Here is a 25829-nt window from a genome sequence, read left to right as displayed (position 1 = left end):
TCAGGTGCAGATTTCTTCCATCAAGAAACAACCAATTGCAACATCTCTTGCAATATCTCTTGCACCATCTCTTGCAAAAATTTTGTGAAGTGAGTTTTCGTCTCTGCTGTCATGGAATCAACCCCTCCCACCTCTAAAAGAGTCAAAACCAGAGCTATAAGGTCTGGAGGAAGACTTGAAAGCTGGTTTTCTGGTGACACCGAACTCATTGAGAAGTATAGGTATGAAACAAGTGTCAAGAAGATAAACAATCCCAAGGTTGTGTGCTTTGACTGGCTAAAAAGTCAAAAGCTTGACAAAGTGAGGAGGCTTCTCAAGGACCAATCACTCAAAAAATTTCTGGAGCTAAAAGGGAACATATATCCAGATTTGGTGAGGGTATTCTACACCAACTTGAAGTTTGAGGGAAACAACCTAGTCTCTCATGTGAAAGGTGTGGAGATGGAGATAACTCATGAGGTTTGGGCAGCTGTTGCTGGGCTTAAGTTCTCTGGTCTGAGAATCAACAAGGGAAACCTTGGTGTGGTGGAAGATTTCAACAAAATCCAGTTCTACAAAAGTTGCTTGAAGAACAATCAATCTCAAGTTAGCACATGCTCGGTTGGAGGTTTGAAGCTTGATGAGAGATTGCTTGCTTTCATTGTTACTTGGATTCTAACTCCAAGGGGGAGTAACCACTCTGTACTGACTGAAGAAGATCTGATTTACATCTTCTGCATCACCAAGAAAGTGAAGATCAATTGGATTCACATAATCAAAGAACATATGCAAAAAGCCATGACGTTAGGCGATTACCACTATCCCTATGTTGTTTTAATATCTAAGTTTCTACTCTATTTTGAAGTTAATCTTGAAGATGAAACTTCTGAACTGGTCAAGTCAACTCAAGAGTTGAACAATGGATCACTCAGCAAGATGGGCTTTACAAAAGTAGGTTGAAAATGGATAAGTAAGGATGGTGATCATGGTGCCTCATCTAGTGGTGCTGCTCATCTTGAACAAGATGAACCTGCTGATATGGATGTTCAACATGAAGATCCAGCTGAAGATTTTCAAGATGCAGGACTTAGTGCTGATGATGGACATCAAGGAGAAAGAATGCAAACCATGTCTCCTTTTGAAAGACTCATGGTGAATAGGCTTGATAACTTTGCTGAAAATCAAAGGAGCCTTCATGATCTGTGTGTTAGTAATTTCCAAAGGATTGACACAAGGTTTGACAACATGGATGCAAGGTTTATGACTCTGGACTAACAGATTGAAGATGTCCAGAATCAAATCTTTGATCTTCAGTTTGCTGATGAAGAAGAATGAAGGAAAAACAACCAATTGGTCAACAAAACAATCGATTGTTTTTTAGCTGTTCTTTTCTGGTTTTAAAATTTCTTTCCTTCTGCTGTTGCTGGTTTATTCTGATGTAATGGAAACAATATCTTATTTTATCTCTTATCTTTGTCTATTTGTGAAGACAAATAGGGGGAGATATATGTTGTGTTTGTGTTTCCAGTTTGTTTAAATATCTCTGTTTTTCATTTTGTTTAAAAACAGTAACATGTATTTTGTTTCTGATATTAACTGTTTTAAGCCTTAAATGTTTATCTGTATGCTAACAGAATATCAAAAGTTCAAAATATTGCTCAAATTTCTATTGCAGGAACTGCTTCATATTTAATCAAGTACAACACAAGCATCAGGGATTTGTCTTCATCAAATAGAGGGAGATTGTTGAACCAAGTGGTGTTCAATGTTTTGAAGAATCCAAATCCTTTGAAGGATGTTGAAGCCTCTGCTTTGCTGTGTGTTGCTGTGCTGGTTTAAGCTTTGTTCTGGGGTAGTTTAATGTTGTAATCCACCCTTAGATTAAATCTCAAGCAATTAGCATCTCAATCTTTATCAAAGTAAAATGTTTTTCAAACTAAGTTGAAACAACCGATTGTTTTGTCGAAACAACCGATTGTTTACACTTAGGTGTTTTGAGAAAGTTTGAAAATTGTTTTTGAATGGTGAAATCTGTTAAGTAACAAAATAACCGATTGATTCGAGGAAACAATCGATTGTTTGTTTTGAAACCATAACAGAAAAACTGTTTTCTTTGACTGAGCTTTAAATGCTTTAACTGAATACGCTCCATTCATTAAATGCTTTGACCAATCTATTTTAAATGCAATTAAGAGTTTGTTAAGATTTGATAACAAACTATATTCTTGAATATATTATGAAAAACTGTTTTTAAGGATTAAGAATCTTGAGACAAAGTTTTTTTAAGAACAACAACTAAGAGTTTTTCAAAGAGTTCTGAGATTGGTTAAGAGTTGAGAGATTGATCAAGGTGCTGGAATAGGATTCTACTTGTATTGATTTCAGATATTCATCTGTAACAAGTGTAATCTTTGTAAACTGCTGAACAATTCGTTTGTGTGTTTTGCTGAGATTGGCTGTGTGTTCTTGAGGTGTTCAAGATCAACAATCTTAGTGTTGGCCAAGGAGAGTGTGTTTCTTGAGGTGTTCCAGGTCATTCTCTTGATTGTGGTGTAAGTGATCAAGTGGTGATTGCTTAGTGGTTATCCTCAGGGTTTCTGAGAAGACTGGATGTAGCTCTAGTTTGGAGTGAACCAGTATAAACAACTGTGTACAATCTCTCTATCCCTAACACTTTAATTTCAGTTTGTTTGTTGTTTGCTGGTATAAACAACCGATTGTTTCGAAGAAACAACCGATTGTTTTTTCTAGTATTACAGTTTTTGCTTGTTGTTTTGGCTAATTGAATTGCTGAATCAATTGGTTTCTGAAATAAATTCATTCTAGCTTTGAAAAGTTTGCGAAAACCCCTTTAAACAATTCACCACCCCTCTAGTTTAAAGCCATCTTTTCTAACAAAGGCGCCCCTAAACATAATATGTTTCTCCTCTTGAGTGCGCTTTCTGTTGAGATTAAATTCTCGTGATAAAAAGTTGTTACAAAAGGTAAACTATAAAAGGGGACATCAGACCCCAGGTTAAGGTACGTTGTTTCTAAGACTGTCGTAAGTATTATTAATATTATTAAATATTATTAAGTATTATTAATATTATTAAATATTATTAAGTATTATTAATATTATTAAATATTATTCATATTATTAAGTATTATTAATATTAAATATTGTTAATATTATTAAATATTGTTAATATTATTAAATATTATTAAATATTAATAATATTAATAATATTAATAATATTAATAATCTTAATAATATTAATAATACTATTAATACTATTAATATTTTAAGACAACAACAGAAATAAAGAGAGCATACTCTCACCCTCACTCTTCCATTCCCACACCAAATCTGACGTATCAAATAAAATAACATTAATTTTCAATCACTCTCTCCATTTCATTTCAAACAACTCTGTTATTTGGTAAAATTGGTAAAACCATCATTCTTTTTATTTATCCCTTAACGTGAACATCATCGTACTCTCTGATGCTAAAATCAGAAATGAAAAAAAAAGAAAAAGCTGGAAGAAGAGAAATTCAAACCTTAAGAGAAAAAAAAAGGTTGATTAATCAAATTATCATTTTTCTTTTACATGTTATTTTTTGTTTTTCAATTTTGACTTATGTAAAATTATTTTTATATTTATGTTAATTTTTTATTATCGTAAAAGTTGAACAAAATAAGAAAATCCGGATACACAGGCGCTACAACACTTGTGTTTCCGCTAGTATTATTAAATATTATTAAATATTATTAATTATTATTAATATTATTAATTATTATTAATATTATTAAATATTACTAATATTATTAAATATTATTAATGATTAAATATTATTAAATATTATTATGTTAATATTATTAATTTTATAATACTAATAGTATAAATACCTATTAATTATGATTATTATTTATAATTATTATTTACTATTATTATTTATTAATATTAATTATGATTTTATAGTTATTTGTATTATAATAATACTTTTAATGTTACGTATATAATTCTTATGATTAATATTATTTATATTATTAAAAAAATTAAAATTATTAAGATTATTTATATTCTTAATATTTAAGAATATTCTTAATATGGTTAATAAAAATATTTGTATTGATAATTAATTTTAATATTAAATTTATTTATATTCGAGGGTAAAATTTATGGATAATTTTAAAATTTATTTACGGGTAGAGATATATAGATAATAATCTATATGTTTACCTACGAATTTAGTTTTAAGAATAATATTTTGTAAATAATGATAAATTTATCTTTAAATTTAATTTTGTAGGTAATATTCGTAGAATTTAGGATTTAGCTATAAAGTCATCAGATGTGTTAAAAATATCTGTCGATTAATACTTTTTTTTAGTGATGCTTAAAAGCTTAAATATCTTTTATAAGCTTCTAAAAATATTGTGACTTGTTTGATAAGAACCCTTAACTTAGTCTAATAAAGTGGTTTTCAATTTTTTTAAAATTCTATTCAAATTTACCTTTGCGAAACTAATTGTTTGTTTCCTAAATATGATTATTTCAAGATTCAAAATGTAAATTCCACTTCAAATTTAAAATTTAAAATAATAATAATAAACATTTAATTAGAAATTTTTTTACTAAAAAAGGTAGAGAAATTTAATATGTTATTATATAAGTAGTAAGTTTTTTTTTTAAATGTTTCCATTTAAAATTATATATATATATATATATATATATATAATATAGTGCTTGTACTTAATTGAGTAAACCTTTTTAATTAAATCGTCATATAAGAATAGGGGAATTGTCCCCGAAGATTTTTTTAACTAGTATATTTTATAATTTTAATTTTGACCTCGTAAAAATTTTAGTATTACCCTTATAACTTATAAAAAGGTTTTTATTAAACGAGTGTAAGATATTATAAGGAATAAAAAGTAAAATAAATTTATATTAATTTTAACTTTTCTTCATTTTTTAGTTACAATAGAAAAATCATACAACAATTTTAAAATATAAAAGTACGTATAGAATAATTATAAATTATAAACGCAGAAATATTTTAGATATTTTTATTGTACATTATGTCTTTTTGTAAAAAATTGTAATATTTTTCTAAAAATGTTATAAATTAATTTCTTGCCTTTGTTGATAAAAATATATCTGACAATGATATATATATATAGATAGATTATGACCTAGTTCACTTGTTAAAAATGGAAATTTTGCAACACCATAAAACAAAGTTGTTAGTTGGACAAAAGTTGGCTGACAAAGATATTTTAGCATTCTAATTTTTTTGCATTTTGTCAATTAATAATAGTATTATTTTATTTATATTTTTTAATTGATTATAGTGTTTTATTATTAAATAAAAGTTGTAAAGTAAAAATGTGGATAAAGAGAAGTATCAAACTTGTATTTTTGAAAAGTTGGCAAGTACTACATGTTAAACATCCATATCAATAAAACCTAATAACAATGGTCTTTGGCAGTACAACATGCCATCATATTTGCACAGTCCAGTGTTATCTTCCACTTTATGTCAACCAATCGTCTTCAGCAGTCTTTTTTGAGAAGTGATGATAACATAAGAGAAAAACTTCTTTGACACCACAAAAAGTATCACACTTTCATTTCCCAACTTAATATAATAATATAATAATATTTTAAATTAAAAAATATATAATTAAAATATTAATTTATTAAATCGTTGGAGAAATGTTTTTTTTATCCGTGTTCTAAATATAATTGTTATTATTAACATTCAATATCTCATAAAATAAGTTTCTTTAATACTAGTTTTTTTATCTCATTTTTATTTTATAATTTTTTTAAATAAAATATAAAATAATAATATTTGTAATTCTCAAATATCATTTCTAATCAGAACTTTAAAGGCATAGTCTTGTGGTCAAAGAAGGTTTTGAATGCTGAGATATTTGTATAGAAGGAAGACATGTATTTGGTGAAAATCAAAACAACATTTTCTAAATTTTTTAAAATTTAAAATATCCTTAAATCTTACGGTGGAAATAATCTTGAACTGCGTGCCAAGTTTCCTTTTGTGTTGTGTTGTGTTGCGGTAGTGTTGTCACGTAACAGTAATTCGAAGTTGGAAAATAATACTTTGAGTAAATGAGTTGCATATAATTTTTTATGAGATGAGTTTAAAAATATATATATAATAAATAATAAATTTAAAATTAAATAATATAAAAAAGTATTAAAATAAAGTATTAAGAGTTGAGAGTTGTAATATAATTTTATAAATGTGAATTATTATTGAAGGAAAATGATATTTTGAGAATCTTAATGTTATATATTATTTTTGGTGTGATAAATTTAAAAATAAATATATATAATAAAAAGTAATTTTAAAATTAAATGATATAAAAAATATTAAAATAATAGTAGTGAAGTTAAGATATCATTAGGGAAGTTCTGTCTTCGTAAGCGGTGATGCTAAGCGTTGTATGAAATCATCCATTACGTAAGCTCTATCCTGGCCTAACTATCCAGGGCGAACTTCCATGTGGATTTGTCTTCACACCCTTCTCACGTCTTTATATAAACTCACACAAACAAGAATCTGCCCAAACACCGTCTTAACTCACACCACTAACCATGGCCACTCTTTTTTACTTCTTTCTCACATTCATCATTCTTCTCTTCTCTGTGAGCTTCTTGTTCAAAACAAGAAGGTTCTGGAACCTTCCTCCGGGGCCATTCTCCTTCCCCATAATCGGAAACCTCCACCAGATGAAACAACCGCTCCACCGCACGTTCTACGCCCTTTCGCAGAAGCACGGCAAAGTCTTCTCTCTCTGGTTCGGTTCGCGCTTCGTCATTGTCGTTTCGTCGGCAGAGGCAGTGCAGGAATGCTTCACCAAAAACGACATCGTCTTGGCGAACCGGCCTCGCTTCCTCATAGGCAAGTACATCGGCTACAACAACACCACTGTCGCGGTGTCCCCCTACGGCGACCACTGGCGCAACCTCCGCCGCATCATGTCGCTCGAGGTTCTCTCATCGCACCGTTTGAACTCCTTCTCAGAAATCCGAAGGGACGAGATCATGAGGCTCATGCGTAGGCTCGCTCGCGACTCGCGCAACGGCTTCGCCAAAGTTGAACTGAAATCCAGGTGAATTTGGTTTCGTTTGTAGAGTTAAATTAGGTAGAAATTGTTGAAAGAGTAGATAGCAAACCTTTGATTATACTTCAAATATATATATTTTTTTTTAATTTTGCTCTGTTTTCTATAATTTATTGAAGGTTTTCGGAGATGACGTTTAACATTATAATGAGGATGGTATCGGGGAAGAGATATTACGGTGAAGATTGTGATGTGAGTGATTTGGAAGAAGCAAGGCAATTTCGAGAGATTATTAAAGAGTTGGTGATTTTGGGAGGGGCAAATAACCCTGGAGACTTCTTGGCTCTGCTGAGGTTGTTTGATTTTGATGATTTGGAGAAGAAGCTGAAGAGGATTGCTTATAGATGTGATACGTTCTTACAAGGACTCATTGATGAACATCGTAACAGAAAAGAGAGCGCCAATACTATGATAGATCATCTTTTAACACAACAACAATCACAACCAGAATACTATACGGATGAAATCATCAAAGGACTTGCCCTGGTAATTTCTTAACAATTCCTCTCTATCATTTGGGGTTGTTTATAAGAGTGAAAACAAGTAAATTACCATTTTTGAAATTGAATTAAAGTAAATGCCTAACTAGTATAATAAATATTGAGATGATTATTGGTATATATGGATAAGTCGGTCTTTTAGCTTTCATGAATACTTGTTTGAGATTGGGATGGGAATGGATAACTTTGTGAATGAAATGATTGAAACAAAAATTGGAGAGTGGAAAATAGTACATGGAGCATTAAAGATGACATGTGATCTTAAAAGACCTAAATGTTGACTTGTTGTGAGCATTCATTGGTCTTAATTAAATTGAAATAAACTGTTTTTTTTTTTATATGAAGTTTTGGAAGAAATATACAAACATTAGAGAGAAGGATATTATTTAAAATGTTATATATATAAATTGTGTTTATTATTTTAAGAGATTTTTATTTATTGTATTCCAGGTTATGTTAATGGCAGGAACAGACACATCATCTGTAACTTTAGAATGGGCAATGAGTAATTTGTTAAACAATCCAGAAATAGTAAAGAAGGCAAAAAAGGAATTAGACAGTCATATAGGTCAAAACTGTCTAGTAGATGAAGTTAACATTTCTAAACTTCCTTATCTTCAAAGCATTGTCTATGAGACATTTCGTTTGCATCCTGCGGCTCCAATGTTGGTACCCCATTTCTCTTCAGAAGATTGCACTATTGGAAAATACAATCTTCCACAAAACACAATTTTGTTAGTGAATGCTTGGGCTATTCACAGAGATCCCAATTTGTGGAGTGACCCAATGCGTTTTAAGCCGGAGAGATTTGAGAATGAAAATGAAGCTAACAAGTTACTTCATTTTGGATTGGGGAGAAGGGCTTGTCCTGGAGCAAACTTAGCTCAACGTACAGTGAGCTTAGCTTTGGGTTTATTAATTCAATGTTTTGAGTGGAAACGAACTACTAATGAAGCAATTGATATGGCTGAAGGAAAAGGGATTACTGTGGGAAAAAAGATTCCTTTAGAAGCTATGTGCCAAGTGTGGCAATCACCATCAATTAGGGATATGCTTTCCAGTGCTACTGAAAGCAAACCAATGTAGCAATCTTCTTGATAAAGTTATGGAAATATGCATTAATAAAATAAATTAATAATACCTTGTTTTAAAACAAATCATAGGATGTTGAGACTTGTTTCTGTGTGCTTCCCATGTTCACTGCTTCAATTCATTTGTTTAATTGGTATTGCACGGTCCGTAAAGTGAAATTCTATAAAAAAAATATGAAAGTTTGATCTGCTAGAGATATGTTCTTTAGAAAGGTCATAAGAAGTCAAAAACTCGATATTAAAAATTGGAATTGAGTTCGGAAACCGTCAATTAACGTATCTGTAATGTAACAAATACTATTAAAAAAATAACAAAATTTAAATATTGATTTCAACTCTCATCATATGAATTGTATCATCATTCTCACATTCTTTATTTGACTAATTTATACTCCTTATAGTGTTTGGTGCCATATTCTACTTTCGTATATAAATATTTAAAAGTCATTTAACTAATTTAAGTGTATTAAAAATATTTTATTTAGTTAATAATGTTAAATTTATGGTTTTTTTCTTAAATTATTAAGATCCGTTACTTGACCATTTTCAGTTGATTGTTTTTAACGCTAGTCAGTTTCCTACTTTTGTATATAAATATTTAAAAGTCATTTGACTAATTTAAATAATTTAAGTGTAATAAAATATTTTATTTAGTTAATAAGGTTAAATTTATGCTTTTTTTAAAATTATTAAGACCCGTTACTTGACCATTTTCAGTTTGTTTTTAACGCTAGTCAGTTTCCTACTTTAGTCTATAAATATCTAAAAGTTATTTGACTAATTTAAGTGTATTAAAAATATTTTATTTAGTTAATAATGTTAAATTTATGCATTTTTTTTAAATTATTAAGACCCGTTACTTGACTATTTTCAGTTGATTGTTTTTCACGCTAGTCAGTTTCCTAATTCTCATAAAATAAATGAATTTATTTTATCTTTTATATAGTATTTAATCTAATATATAACATAAACAAAATCATTTAGAAATAGACATATCAGTTTTTTTTTTTAAAAAAACATTTTACATTAAAAGAGAAAGGCGTGATATTATTAATTTTTGGTTAAAAAAAGTTAACTCAACTTAAAAGGAATAAATTAAAAGGGGAAGATCTGATATTAGTATGAAAGTTTAATAGTTAGAAAGTCTTACGATTATGATTTCAAATGCTCTCCTATACTTCAAATTAAATCTTATGTAAATTGCTTATTGCTAACTACTCATTAATCTATTAATAGGAATTGAGAAAGTTTTATAAAAAATTTATTAAATAATAATTAAATTTGGAGATAAAAATATTAGTTATTATGTTAATTAAATTATATATTATTTTTTTTATAGATATTTAAAGTGAATTTTATTATTAACAAAAATTTATAAAATAATTTTTTAATTGATATTTAAATTACTTAATTAGACTAACTTAGAATATATATTAATTTAAAATTATTTTATAATTTTTTATTAATAAAAAATACTTTAAATATTAATTGTTTTTTAATTTATAAAATAGTATTTAATTTAATAATTAATTATTTAAATCTCTAAAAATAATTTTTATTTAATGATTTTTTAGTCATTATTTTATATTAAATGAAATTCTTAGTTGATCCAATCATATTCCAAACTAGAGAAAAATATGAATTAAATTAAAGAATGATTGATCATTAATACGTAAACAACGATTAGTGATTAGTAATCTGATTTTTTTTTTTTATCAGCAAGATTAGTAATCTGATTAGAAATTTGTGTAGCATGATTCATTATACTATGTTTTTTATTCCATGTGTTCTTTTTTCTGTTTTATTCAATTTAAAAAAATGGGTTCCATTTTATCTTTAGTTTCAAAATTTTGAACATATTTATTTTGTACTGAATTGTTATGTGGACTTTCCATATTATTTCCAAGTAGGAAGGTGGATTATTTTTTAGTACACTGCTAAAGAAGGTAGATCCTTAATGAATTTGTTTTTTTATCCCTTTAAAATAAATATAGAACTGGTGTTAATTTGATTCAATGATGTAAAGGACCATTGTCTGAACCTTCAAGTTCTCTCTTTCTAAAACCCTATAAGATTAGGATTTCATATGCAAACAATAATAACCTTAGTAACATCAATTAAGAAATTATAAATAAATTTTGTGAGAATATAATATTTAATGTTATAAGTGTGATGATCATATAATTTCTAATGATAAATAAACAATATTAGTGGCATTTGTAAGCAAAATAAAAAAACTATTGCAATATTATCATTATGACGATCAAATCACCTATCCTTTTCTCTTCCCCAATCACTGTGAGCATAACTGCTGTAAACTGACTTATATATAATAGGACACAAATTTTTTGACTCAGTCTTTGGTTGGAAACTTTCAATTATCCTACTGTACTCCTTCAAAACTTTCATTAATATAGATTATAACGTATAAGGGGATTTCTTCTTTACTCTTCACTAAACAAAAAAATCTTATTTTTTTTAAAGGATACTGTGATGAGAAGAAGATTAGATTGTTCTTTTATTGACAACTAGTTATTAAATCCGTGTGATTTATTATTATTTTTTATTCATATTTTTTTTATAGCTTCATATTATATATCATTATTTATATTCATTGTTATTTATTAAGGATATATAAATAATTTGTAATATACAGATTTTTTTCTCAAGTTATTTACCTATTTCGTTTTAAACCCCTTTTATAGTTAATCCTTTAACAACTCTCACTCACGAAAATATAATCTCTATTGAAAGCATAAAATAATAACAGAAAATCACCTGCCATGCACCTTTACTCATGGTGCTAACAACAAAAGAGAATCTCGTGCACCTTTATTTTTGGGTGTTCTCCACTTATTTAACATCTTTATATATTCAACTAACAACTTTACACATATATTTATTTAACTAACAGTTCTGTGTATATTCACATATATTAGCTAAGGGTGGTCATGGAGTGGATTTTCAAAAATCCAATCCAAATCCAAATATTTGGATCAGATTTAAAATCTAAATCCATATTTTTTTTAAAAACAATTTGGATTTTTATAAATCCAAATCCAAATATTTGGATTGGATCTAAAATCCAAATATTTGGATTGGATCTAAAATCCAAATCCAATGTAATGTAATTTAATTTTTTTATGATAAAGATTAATTATTAATTTTTTTAACGTTAAGCTTACGTTTTCAATTAGTTATTAATTTTAATATTTTATAGTAGCTTAACATTTTTACATTTTACGCATTTATTATTTATTTAATATATATTTAAATAAGTAAGTTTGATTTTAGGAGAAATTTTTTATCCTGATTTTATTTTCAGTTATATCTATTCAGATAAAATATAAATTAAATAATTTTAATATGTTTAATTTAAAATTTTCGTATTATGCATATTTTAATTTTGATAAAAAAACTTAATATAAAACATTCTCTATTTTTTATTTTTTTGTTATAAAAAATATTTAATTTTTAAAATATTAAAATAAATTGTATGAAAGGGATTATTTTTCACTGATGTCAATTCAGTAGAAAAAATTTATTTTTCAAAATTCTAAAATGAATATCCTCTTGATGAAAAAAATTATTTTTCAAACTAAAATTATATTTTCTAAAAAAACTAACAATATTAATATAAAAATATGTAAAAAAATTAATATCATATAAATATTAAAAATATATAATAAAATAATAATTTAATAATACTAAAAATTAAAATTACAGATAATCAATATTCAGTGATACAGAAAAAGTAAATATATACAATTACAAACTATACATAAAATTGGTGATTTTTTTTATGTTATTGTTAAAGTAATGAGTGTAAAAAATCAACCATTGAATTTATATTTTACTTAGAATATTATTTAAATGTAAATATATTTTTAGATAATTTTTTTTGGTATATTACTGTTTGTATATGGTCCCTCTCAAGTGTATATACATGAAGACAACTGAAAATTTATACAGTATTTAAGTGAAGAAAAAAAAAATTGTTTGTGAAAAAAAGAGAGTAAAAAATCCAGATATTTGAATCAGATTTATAATTCAAATCCATATTTTTTATAAAAATAATTTAAAAATTCAAATCCAAATTAGATTTTATATCAAATCCATATTTTTATAAAAAAATAAGGTAAATTGTATTTTAAATCAAAATCCATGTATTTTTTAAAATTAACATAATATTAATATATTAATATAATAACATGTAAAAGAGTTGAATATTATAAATATAAAGAAAATATAATAAAATTATAATTTAATAATACTAAAAAACTTAAACATAACATAATATATATATTCTTAACATTAAAATACACCTACATATAATACTTGAAATTTGAAAATATTATATTAATTTATTATGTATAAAATATTGGAGCAAATAAAATTATAAAAAAAATTATAAGACTTGGTTGTTTCATTGTGTGTGAGAGAGAACAAATAAAATCACAAAAAATTAATAAAAGGCCGGAGAGAGAGGTGCGGAGAGAGAGGGAACCAAAAATGAGAAAAAGTATAATAAAGTGGTTTGGGTAGAGGTATGGAGTGAGAGTCTCCTTTCAAAAATTTGGATTAGAAATTTGGATTTTCCAATTTCTAAAATCCATATAAACAAAATGGATATCTGATTTGGAAATATAATAAAAATGTGGATCAAATTAAAAACTGGATTTAGATAAACAGATTTTCAATGGATTAGAGCAGTGTAAAAGTGGAGCAGTTTGACAAAACCAGATTTTTTGCCCAACCCTACTAACAGCTTAATATTATCAACATATATATTTAACTAACAACTTTATATTAATATATGACCAAACTTATTATTTTCTCTATTCTAATTATTCTCCACCAGACTTACCAACGACACTGGCCCAAGCCCATGACCCGCCCTTTGGACCCAAAAACCGAGCTAACCATACCCAGATGCTTGGACCGAGGTCCCGAGCACACGAACACTCTTATCCAGTACACAAGCTCCCCATGCTCGAGCTAAGCTTGGCTAAGCGAAGAGACTTGCGGCTGATGTGACGTATTCCCCAACAAGTAGGTGAGGCACCCTAAACGAAGTGTTTCTGAGGTGATGTCACACCACACTTAATCCAGAGCATACACGTGGCATCTTCATCAACGGTGGGAAAATATTGCCGCTTGGCATTCCCTTATTCGAATAAGTTTACGTTTCAAATCTTACTCCCATTTCATTGTTTCATTTCTCTAAACCTCTAAAACCCTTTCATCCTTCTCAGCTTCCCCTTCACACATCCACTTCCTCACTCCAAAAATTCTCGTGCCCTCAAGATTTTCCACAACAAAGAAACTTCTCCTTTTCAATCATTTATCGTAACAGGTATTTTTCCTTTACCAATCTCCATCAACAAGCATTCATCTTGTCAATTGTATTGTCTGATCTTATCATCGAGCTTTCATATTACTAGTTGTATAGCCTGAGCTGGGATTTTCTTTGGATTCATTACTTTATGCCAATGATTATTTCTTACTCGCTGATTGCATTGTATGGATTTAGAATGTGCCTTCATTTTACTCCTAACTTGCTCATACTTCTTGGTCTGAACGATACTTGTATCTGTTTTGTGTTTGTGCCTTTTTGTTCTAGATATAATTTGCAATGGATTACAATACCACGTATCCTTGGGCCCCTAAAAACCTTTTAGACGAGACCTCCTTCTATACCTCCCGTGAGCGTGTTGTAACCTTAAGAAAAAGTGGTTATCACTTCCATAAGGCGCATGATAGATTCGTAAGAATAACTGCATGTAGGGAAGACGAGCCGGTGTGTTGCGATGAATCCTCGGACCCCAAGGGTCTATTTTGCTTCTTTTACGCTACTGTCTTTAAAAAAGTTCTCCTGCGTCTGTCCCAGTCAATTTTTGAAAAAGAATTATTAACTGAGCTCAACGTAGCTCCTGCCTAGCTACACCCAAATAGTTAGGCATTCGTTTGTGCCTTTACCATTTTGTGTTCACAGCTCGGTCTTTCTATGATTGTAGAAGTTTTTCTTTATTTCTTTGAGGCCAAACATTCGGGCTGGCAACTATGAGTATCCTTAAATGGTGCCCGTGGAAGAGCCTTGTTCACCCTCTTCCAATCTTCCTACAAAAACTTCAAAGACAAATTCCTCAAATTTCGAGCTAACAAGGGAGATCCGACCCTTTTGGACGGGTTTCCTTTGTATTGGACTCCAAAACCCAGATTCCAGAGCGCTTGGCGCCTGGACGACCTGTCCTCATCAGATCAAGAGGTCTGCAAATTCTTGATGAACCTGAAGGTCACCTTTAACACTTCCTTCCTTCTGAGCAAGGAGTACACTGTTGATGCTCTGAAGGCTTATACCGGTACTCCTCGTTCCCTACCCTTAGTGTGACTAACTTCACTATTTTTTTTAACCTTTCACTTGTTTTTTCTGCATAAAGGATGTTGTCCAAAATCAGCAAGAAAGAGCTGGAAGAAATGGCAAAGAGGATGAGGGCAGCTGCCAAGATGCCCGATGAATCTCTTAAACCAAAGAAGGCCCCAGAGATAGTCGCCTATACTCGGATGACTTTATTCATTTTGATCTAAGTCGTCTTACCATGTGCTAAAACAAACAATTCAACAAAAAATTCATCTTCACAGGGCGTTTATACTTAGGTGACTCTATTCATTTCGTTATAGGTTGTCTTACCATGTGCTAAGACAAACAATTCAACAACAAATTCATCTTCACAGAGCGCCTATACTTGAATGACTATTCATTCCAGTCTAGGTGTCTTACCATGTGCTAAGACAAACAATTCAATAACAAATTCATCTTCACAGGGCGCCTATACTCGGATAGTCGTATTGACGTCGAGCTAGGTCGTCTTACCTGACACCAAATAAACAATTTACGCATAGGGCGCCTATGCTCGGATAGTCGTACTAACACCAAGCTAGGTCGTCTTACCTGTCACTAGATAACCATTTCACGCATAGGGTGCATGTACTCGGGTAGTCGTACTGACGCCGAGCTAGGTCGTCTCTTCGTGTGCTAACTCAACTAATGCACCATCTTTCAAGAACAAATTTATCATTAGATGACCTCATTAAAAAACCCTTCAAGGGAAAAAGAGCATCACCTTAAACATCGAATTGTTAAAAAAGAAAGCATTAAAACAAAACATCTTAACTGAAGTAAAACTTGAGGTTTGCCACGTTCCACGTTCGAGGAATAGCTCTCCCCTCCAGGGTTTCTAGCCTGCACGCTCCATTCCTGAGCACCTCGACTACGTGAAATAGGCCAGTCCACTTTGGAGACAACTTGTTTTCTAACTGTATGGATGGGCCTTTCACATCACCAAGTTGGCAACCTCGAACTGCCAAGGTCTCGTCTTGGTATTTTGCCTCAGCTCCACCCTTCTCTTCAAAGCCTCTGAGTTAATACGGGCATGTTCCCGCACCCCATTTAGCAAGTCCAGGTTTACCTTCCTTCCTTCGTTGGATTCATCAACAACGAAGTTTTGGAACCGATGAGAGCTTTCTCATATCTCTTTTTCCTGAACCTCTCCAACAGGTCCAAGTCGCCTCTCATTGATGACTTATGCCTCTGCAATCCATTTTGGCTCTCCTGCCTGAACAATGATTGTGTAAGTTCCTCTTCTATTTTTTAGGCTACCGTCGTAGCACTTTCGCGTCGTCTTCTAGTCGGACTTAATGATAATCACTCCTCCCTCGGAATAGGGCATTTTCATCTTCATATGGGTCGTTGAGGCCACCGCACCCAATCTGTTCAGGGAAGGTCGTCCCAAAAGCAAATTGTAAGCGGAGAACGCGTTAACCACAATGTACCTTATGGTAATCGTCCTAGCCGCGGTGCCATCAAAGAAGGTCGTCCTCAGCTTGATGTACCCTCGTACTTCCACCTGATCTCACGCGAAGCCGACCAAGCACCCATCGTATGGCCTCAGCTAGTCGGGAGATAACTGCAAACTATTAAACGTTGTTCAGAACTTCACATCAGCCAAGCTCCCTTGATCAATCAAGACTTTGTGCACCTTCCTTCCTACGGTGACAAAAAATATCACCTGAGGAACCACGTCTTCCAGGTCAGAACTCGTGAAGTAGAGAGAAGGCTCCGAGGAATGATCAGGTCTCCTTGCCTCCAAGGACATCACTACTCGCGCATATCGCTTACGTTTGGAAGCAAAGTTTCCTCTTCCTGAAAATCCTCTCGAGATAGTGTTCAACTCTCCATGGACCGATATCTCATGTGCTTGGTCTCTAAGAGCGACCTCTCCTTTTGGCTCTCCCTGGTTAGCCTCAAGATACTCCTTCAGGAACCCTTCCTCCACCAAGCTAGCTAGCTAGTAGCCCACGGCTATGCATCGCTTGACATTATGTCTAAATGCCTTGTAGAACTCAAACCAGGCATCTCTCTGTGATCCCAGACTCCGATCTATCTTCTAGGGAAAGTATCTGACTCCTCCCTGCCCTTTGTCTTGGGCTCGTCCCTCTTGGCTACGTATAACACGTACCTCGAGTTTGTTCTCTTCTCGGCTAAGGTTTCGTTGACTCGCAAGGGCCGACCTCGAGCACTTTCCTTAGACCTAGATTGCCTTAAATGCAAGTTGTCGTTCTTTTTTACTATGGCCTCCTCTGCTTCAATGTGGGCAACAACTTGTTCTCGTATATTGGAAAATGTCTCCGTTGGATTTCTGATCAGCGAATCACTGAACGGTTCCGCCGCGATCCCTTGTTCGAAGGCGGTGACCATCACGTCTTCATCATGCGTTTGGAGTCTTACCGCAAGCATCGAGAATCTATTTAGATAATCCTTCAACGACTCTTCCCCCCTCTGCCTTACGTTGAAAAGGTCATACAACTTAGGAGGCTTGACCTGATTGACAAAGAACTATTCTCTAAACAATTTGGAGAACCGAGCGAAAGAGGTGATGTGACCATCAGGAAGCCCACTGAACCATTGTAGGGTTGTACCTGTAAAAGTACTCATGAACATCTTACAGCGGATGACATCCGTTCCTCAAGAGACAATCATTTGGGCATTGAATGCCGTGAGATGATTTTCAAGGTCCTCTACCTCTGTGAAAGAGGCAATCTTGGGTGTGATGTAATGACGTGGCACAAGCTCATCCATGATCGCCTGCGAAAATGGCTTGGGACTATCGCTCAAAGAAAAGTTCAGACCTCGTTCCCTAGTGGAACGTCAGTCACATTGGTGTAGATTTCTACGTAAGTCCTCATTGGACTTGCACAATTCCTTGTTGGCTATCCGGGAGTCCTCGATCTCTGCCATCAGTCGATTTTGTAGAAGTACTTTCTCAACTCTGGTTTCCTCTCAGATCCGTTCTTGCTCTTGTTTATATTCCTCGTTGGCTTCCTGGAGAGCCCTCATGGTCTCCATGATGTAAGGTGGGGGCATCGCTTCCTTCAAATCCCAACAATCCTTGCCTAGTGTTTCTCATCACGTTAGAAAGCTCAAACACAAATGTGGATGGGATCAAGTTGACTGGATGGGCAAGCTCCGCTTCTAGTCTGCCTCCTCCTGGCGCACTAGAACAACGCTCCGTTGAGACAGAGGGGACTCTACCTGTTGATCACACTCTAATGATCAAGTCAGTGAGAGAATACAAAATAATAATCAATTTCAGTCTCTAGTACTAAAAAACAACATACCTTTACTAGGGGTCTCAAACCCCTTTTATAGTTATTACTCTAATAACTTTCACTCACGAAAATATAATCTTTACTGAATAACAGAAAACCACATGCTCACGTGCACCTTTCATGTTTGGGTGCTAATAACATGAAAATATTCTGTCCACGAACACTTTTACTCACGGTACTAACAATAGAAGAGAATCTCGTGCACCTTTATTCTCGGGTGCTCTCGACTTATTTAACAACTTTTTATATTCAACTAACAACTTTATGCATATATTTATTTAACTAACAACTCTATGTATATCCACACATATTCTATTCTAACAACTTAATATATATCAAGATATATATTTAACTAACAACTTTATATTAATATATGATCAAACTTATCATTTTCTCTATTTTAATTATTCTTCACCGAGCTTACCAACGAAACTGGGTCGAGCCCATGATTCGTCCTTTGGGCCCAAAAATCGAGTTAACCATACCCAGATGCTTGGACTGAGGTCCCGAGCATACGAGCACTCTTGTCCAGTACATACTTAATTAATTATGTTTTTTTTTCTCTAATGATTAAAATAATTTTTATTGTTTAAAAGTGTTTAAAGAATATCATACACTACAAGAAAAAAAATAGATTTAATGGAGGTTAATATAATCTCGGAAATGAATTTAATTAACTAAGATTTTTTTTAGCATTTGTTAAATCCAAAGGTTTATTCTAAAACACTAGGAGAATAATAGAGGTCTCCCTTTCATTCATAGTTTCATAGTGGAGGCGTTTTCACCATAATGGTGAGATTAGAAATCCTAGTGAGATGTTAGAGAAACTTTGTATTTCATCCTTGTTGGGTGAAATTGAGTGTTATCCTCAGAGAGAGACAAATACTGTAATCCCACTTTCATAGTTTCATAGTAGAGGCATTTTTATCATAATGATGAGATTAGAAATCCTAGTGAGATGCTAGAGAAACTTTGTATTTCATCCTTGTTGGGTGAGATTAAGTGTTATCCCAACAAAGTGAGAAGAAATAAATATTGTAATTCTACTTTCATAGTGGAGGCATTGAGAAGGTTTTCCCACATTAAAAAATCTCTTTCTCATTATTATATTTTTTGCTTTATTTTCTATTATTTGCTTATTGCTTACGCGCCCATCTTGTATCTACACCAAAGGGGAGAATTAATTATGAATTTTCCCAAACAGTGGTATCAGATTTTAGTTTTTGTATACAAGATGGAAGGGGTCATCCTTAGGATGAAGGTGATCAGAGATTGCTCCAAGTAGTTGATATGGCTATCATAAGAGAAGTACATTGGGAAAGTTCTCAAGAGTTTCAACATGAATAAGGCAAAACTTGTCAATGTTCCACTTGTCGAACATTTCAAGCTAAGAACAATGCAGTGTCCGACTAGTGAAGAAGAAAAGAAAGAGATGAGCAGAGTACCTTATTGTACCTTATTCTCCCGCGGTAGGAAGCCTAATGTATACCATGATTTACACAAGACCAAATATTGCCCGTGCAGTTGGTGTTGTGCGTCAATTCTTGTCCAATCCTGGCAAAAAGCACTGGAATGCAGTGAAATGGGTATTAAGATATTTGAGGGGAACTACCAAAAGAGATGTTTATGTTTTGGTAATGAAGATCCTATGTTGGTAGGATACACGAATGCAGACATGGCTGAAGATGTAGATTCCAAAAAATCCACATCAGGATATTTAACTACTTTTGTAGGGGGAGCTCTATCTTGGCAATCCAAGTTACAAATATGTATTGCTTTATCAACAACTGAAGCAAAGTACATTGTCACATTTGAAGTTGACAAAGAGATAAAATATATGAAAAATCTCTTGCATGAATTGAGTCATGTTCAAAGAAATATATGTTCTCTATTGTGACAATTGGTCTGACATGATGACCAAGGCATTTTCAGCTAAAAAGCTAACATACTAGTGTAGGGGAGCTGAATTATTGATAACCCCAATTAAGTCAGTAAGGGGGAGAATTATTGGGAATCCCTCCTTGATTTAATGGGAGATTATGACCAATGAATATTGGTAAGACTATTATGGGGGAGTTGAATTATTGATATCCTCAACTAAGTCAATTAAGGGGGAGAATTGTTGGGAATCCCTCCTTAATTTAATGGGAGATTATGACCAATTAATATTGGTAACTACAATGGTGAGATTAGAAATCCTAGTGAGATGCTAGAGAGACTTTGTAATCTCACTTTCACAATGGAGGCGTTTTCCACCATTGTGAGATTAGAAATCCTAGTGAGATGCTAGAGAGATTTTGTAATCCCACTTTCATAGTGGAGGCGTTTTCCATTCTAGCATAATGGTGAGATTAGAAATTCTAGTGAGATGTTAGAGGTGTATTCAATCCTTGTAGGGTGAGATTGAGTGTTATCCTAAAAGAGTGAGATAAACAAATATTGCAATCCCACTTTCATAGTTTCATACCACTTTCATAGTGGAGGCATTTTCCATTCCACCATAATGGTGATATTAGAAATCCTAATGAGATGTTAGAGGAATTTTGTATTCCATCATTATCATTGTTGGATAATATTGAGTATTATCTTCATAGAGTTAGGGAAACAAATATTGTAATCTCTCTTTCATAGTTTAATAGTGGAAGAGTTTTCACCATAATGATTAGAAATCCTAGTGAAATGTTATTATTTTTTTACTATATTTTCTATTATTTATTTATTGCTTTGGCATATGGTCATATTGTATCTTCACCAAAGGGATAATTAATTCTAAATTTTCCCAGCACTCTTAATCGTGAATGGAAGTTGCATTTCTATACATTATTGTGTTTTCGGAACTCCTCATCTGCGATATAATAGGGTTCGTATGTGAAACTTTTTTTTATTAAATTGCACAAATTACTCGAATTCAAACAGATTTAAGTATTTTGTTTCATGTTTCCCTCAATTCTCTCCTGTTTGATTTCAATATATCTCTTCTTACTAACAAATTTGTGATTCATTGTTCCAAATTTCGCATTCGCTCAAATCGGGGAAGGCATTGCTGATTAGCAAGACGTTCTCTGCGTTACTATTCCTGATTCTTGGTTCCTGCTGAATGTGAGTTACTAAATCCCATTCTCTACGTTCTCTGCTGCTTTCCTGTTCCTGATTCTTGGTTCCTGCATAATGCAAACCTGCGGTTAATAGTTTTTCATTGATTCTTTTTTGTGTTATAGCTTCTCTGCAATCTGCTATGGAATACTCATTTTTATCCATCACATTGAATCGCACACAGATTTGAAACTTGTCTATTCCCTTAATTGCTAGTTAGAGTTCAAACTTAACAGCATGAGTTAAACTAATTAACTCCATCCCTTGATCTATATGTTTGGTTGTTGGATCATACACTAATTTTGGTTGAAAATCTCAATATATACATATATAAACAATTTTTAAACAATTAATTATTGCTCCAATGCCTGCTTGAGTACTGTACTATTTCATGTTTTTGTCTTTTCTACTGCTCATTCTTTTTCTGTGAACACTTCCTTACACCTTTGATTTTTTGTGACACTCTTTTGTAAGAAATTATGTAAATTAATTTCTATAAATTGACTCACATAGAGTTTGGGCTTTGGGCCCGAATATGATTTAATAGATTGAGATAAAGTAACTACTCAATTAGGATCACTCATGAATCAAGAATCAAGGTAAGTGCCTATTCCTTCTGGATTGTATGATTGTGTGAGAATCATGATATGATCAGATCTAGAATCATGTATTTAAACTTACATGTGGTATCAGAGTCTCGTTGCTCATCTTGTGATTTTCCATTAATGCTTTTCCAAAATCCTAATTTTAAAATATTTTCAATTTAAGAACTCTAATTTTAAAATTAGAATTTATAGATTAAGGTTTTCATTCCTCTATAATAGATCCCTAATTGTCCTAAACCATCAAAGTCAAAAAACCCTAATTTTAATTAATCCCAATTGAAGAATCCTAATTTTAAAATTAGGGGTTTATGAAGTGTGCCTCTTTATCTCATTTTGAAAACTTTCATTAATTGAATTTTTAATTCAATTGAAGAAAGATGAAACTGTAATCATCTTCTCCCGTGACACTTTTAGTTATGGTTGAGACTTTCTTTACCTGGTATAACTGGGCTCGGAAATTCACAGCATCATAAAACTGTACAGCTTAAATTGGTTCTTGCACGAATTCACAATTAATAATTTACGTTAATTAATTCATGTGCACCTTACGGTTTTACGTCATTTTTTTAAAGTTTAATTAAAGTTTTAATTCAAATTTTATTATGTTATTATTATTAATTAATTCAATTTGAATTATATTAAAGTTTTAATGAAATTTTATTATGTTTTAATGTAATTTTATTTGCATTAAATTAAAGTTTAATTAAAGTTTTAATGAAATTTTATTATGTTTTAATGTAATTTTATTTGCATTAAATTAAAGTTTAATTCAAATTTTAATGAAATTTTATTATGTTTTAATGTAATTTTATTTGCATTAAATTAAAGTTTAATTAAGGTTTTAATGAAATTTTATTATGTCATAATGTAATTTAATTTGCATTAAATTAAAGTTTAATTAATTGATTGGAAGTGAGGAATGGAAAATTATATTTCCGCTTTATGTATTTAATTTTAAATTCAAATTTTGGAATTACTTGTATGATGGATTTGTAATCACCAAAGTGATCAAATCTTTAAGTTTTATTTAATTCCAAATTATGGATGAAATTTTATTTCATATAATGATTATTTATGGAATTATTTGTATGATAGATTTGTAACAAAAATGGGTGGATGCGAACTATAACATGTTAGTTCAGGAAGAGACTAGATTGAAAAATCGAGGAAACCACTCTATACATTATGTGAACAATCAGGGAGCTGGAAAGAAGGTCTTCAAGAAACATGGAAAGGGTAAAGGACCACTGAAGATAAATGAGTCCTCTACTAAGCTCCAGAAGAAGAATGACAAATGTTATTTATGCAAGAAATATGGACATTTCCAAAAGGATTGTCTGAAACGTAAGGCTTGGTTCGAAAAGAAGGGTAAGCATAATGCTTATTATGTTTGTTTTGAATCAAACTTAACTGAAGTTTGACATAATTCTTGGTGGATTGATTCTGGATGCACAACTCATATTTCTAACATGATGCAAGGATTCCTTTTAACCCGAACCATAAAGCCAAATGAAAAGTTTGTCTTCATGGGGAATAGAGAGAAGGTTCCAATGGAAGCAGTCGGGACTTATCGTTTAATCCTCGACATTGGATTTTATTTAGACTTGATGGATGCTTTTTATGTACCTAGTATATCTAGGAATTTAGTTTCATTGTCTAAACTTGATGTTGCTGGATACTCTTTTAAATTTGGGAATGGATGTTTTAGTTTATATCAGCGTACCTATTTGATTGTATCTGGTACTCTTTATGATGGATTATATAAATTGAACCTTGATAATCTATATGTTGAAACTTTTATAACCTCGCATCATAATGTTGGCACTAAACGTAGTTTAGTGAATGAATGTTATGCTTTCTTGTGGCACAAATGTTTGGGACATATTTCCAAAGAAAGGATGGAGAGATTGGTAAAGAATGAAATACTTCCAAGTTTGGATTTTACTAATCTGAATGTATGTGTGGATTGTATTAAAGGCAAACAAACAAAACACACAAAGAAGGGAGCCACTAGAAGTACTCAGCTTCTTGAAATTATACACACTGATATATGTGGACCTTTTGATGCAAGTTCTTTCAATAAAGAAAGGTATTTTATCACCTTTATTGATTACTTTTCATGTTATGGTTATGTCTATTTACTGCATGAAAATCGCAAGCAGTGAATGCCTTAGAAGTTTATATAAATGAAGTGGAAAGACAATTAGACAGAAAGGTGAAAATTGTCAGGTCAGATAGAGGTGGTGAATATTATGGAAAGTATGATGAAAGTGGACAACACCCTGGTCCGTTTGCTAAGTTCCATGAGAGACGTGGTATTTGTGCTCAATACACAATGTCAGGTACACCACAACAAAATGATGTTTCAGAAAGGCGTAATCGAACCTTAATGGATATGGTTAGGAGCATGTTAAGTAAGTCAACTGTACCTGTTTCATTGTGGATGCATGCTTTAAAAACTGCCATGTATCTGTTGAACAGGGTTCCTAGTAAGGCAGTTCAAACACCTTTTTGAATTGTAGACAGGAAGGAAACCCAGTTTGAGACACCTGCATGTTTAGGGATGTCAAGCAGAAGTCAGAATATACAATCCGCAAGAAAAGAAATTGGATGCAAGAACAATCAGTGGATATTTCATTGGTTATCCAACAAAGTCAAAAGGGTATATGTTTTACTGTCCTACCCATAGCACAAGAATTGTTGAATCTGGAAATGCACGGTTCATTGAAAATGGTGAAACCAGTGGGAGTGATATTTCACAAAATGTGGAGATTAAGGAAGTTAGAGTACAACTTCCTTTAACTAGTACCTCTACTTTAAGTATTGTTGTTCCTAATGTAGTTGAATCACTCAACGATGAAGAAGAACAACAAATTAATGATCATGAAGTTAACAATGAACCTGTAGTAGAACAACCACAAGAAATAGTATTAAGAAGATCTCAAAGAGAAAGAAAGTATGCTATTTCGAATGATTATGTGGTTTATCTACAAGAGTCAGAAAATGACTTAGGTATTGATAATGATCCAGTTTCATTTTTAGACGCCATCAATGATGATAATTCTGATAAGTGGTTAGATGCTATGAAAGATGAGCTTAAATCAATGGCATAGAATGATGTATGGGGCCTTATAGAATTACCAGAAGGATGCAAGAGAGTCGGGTGTAAATGGGTCTTTAAGACTATATGTGACTCTCATGGCAACTAATGATCTTGGTCTATTAAGTGAGACTAAGAAGTTTCTCTCTAATAACTTTGAGATGAAAGATATGAGTGAGGCATACTATGTGATAGGAATTGAAATATTCCGTGACAGATCACAAGGATTGTTAGGTTTGTCTCAGAAATCATATATTAATAAAGTTTTAGAGAGATTCAGAATGGATAAATGTTCGACATCTCCTGTTCCAATACAGAAAGGAGACAAATTTAGTCTCATGCAATGTCCAAAGAATGATTTGGAACGGAAACAGATGGAGAATATACCTTATGCATCTATTGTTGGGAGTTTAATGTATGCTCAAACTTGTACACGACCAGATATTAGTTTTGCAGTTGGTATGCTTGGTAGATACCAGAGTAATCCAGGATTGGATCATTGGAAAGCTGCAAAGAAAGTTTTAAGATACTTGCAAGGAACGAAAGATCACATGCTTACTTATAAAAGATCTGATCATCTTGAGGTGATTGGATATACATATTCAGATTTTTCTGGTTGTGGGATACACGAAAGTCTACATTTGGTTATGT

At 31.8% G+C, this 25829-nt stretch overlaps 1 protein-coding gene across 1 annotated transcript; it reads left to right on the top strand.

Moving 5' to 3' along the window:
* Positions 1-6427: 6427 nt before the first annotated feature.
* LOC137837238 (cytochrome P450 81E8-like) lies at positions 6428-8777 on the top strand. Its single transcript, XM_068646175.1, has 3 exons — positions 6428-7108; positions 7240-7606; positions 8071-8777. Exons 1-3 carry the CDS (start codon positions 6591-6593, stop codon positions 8704-8706), a joined length of 1521 nt encoding a protein of 506 aa, XP_068502276.1. The 5' UTR covers positions 6428-6590; the 3' UTR covers positions 8707-8777.
* Positions 8778-25829: the final 17052 nt, after the last annotated feature.

This window comes from Phaseolus vulgaris, chromosome 4 (genome assembly GCF_000499845.2).
Source record: "Phaseolus vulgaris cultivar G19833 chromosome 4, P. vulgaris v2.0, whole genome shotgun sequence".
Classification (NCBI taxonomy): Eukaryota; Viridiplantae; Streptophyta; class Magnoliopsida; order Fabales; family Fabaceae; genus Phaseolus; species Phaseolus vulgaris.
This window is presented reverse-complemented; position numbering and strand designations above follow the sequence as displayed.

Excerpts from the sequence above, each read along its gene's own strand:
- LOC137837238 (XM_068646175.1), top strand. The coding sequence starts at position 6,591 with ATGGCCACTCTTTTTTACTTCTTTCTCACATTCATCATTCTTCTCTTC. Across the intron at positions 7,109-7,239 it reads AAAGTTGAACTGAAATCCAG|GTTTTCGGAGATGACGTTTA; the intron begins GTGAATTTGGTT and ends AATTTATTGAAG. Across the intron at positions 7,607-8,070 it reads TCATCAAAGGACTTGCCCTG|GTTATGTTAATGGCAGGAAC; the intron begins GTAATTTCTTAA and ends ATTGTATTCCAG.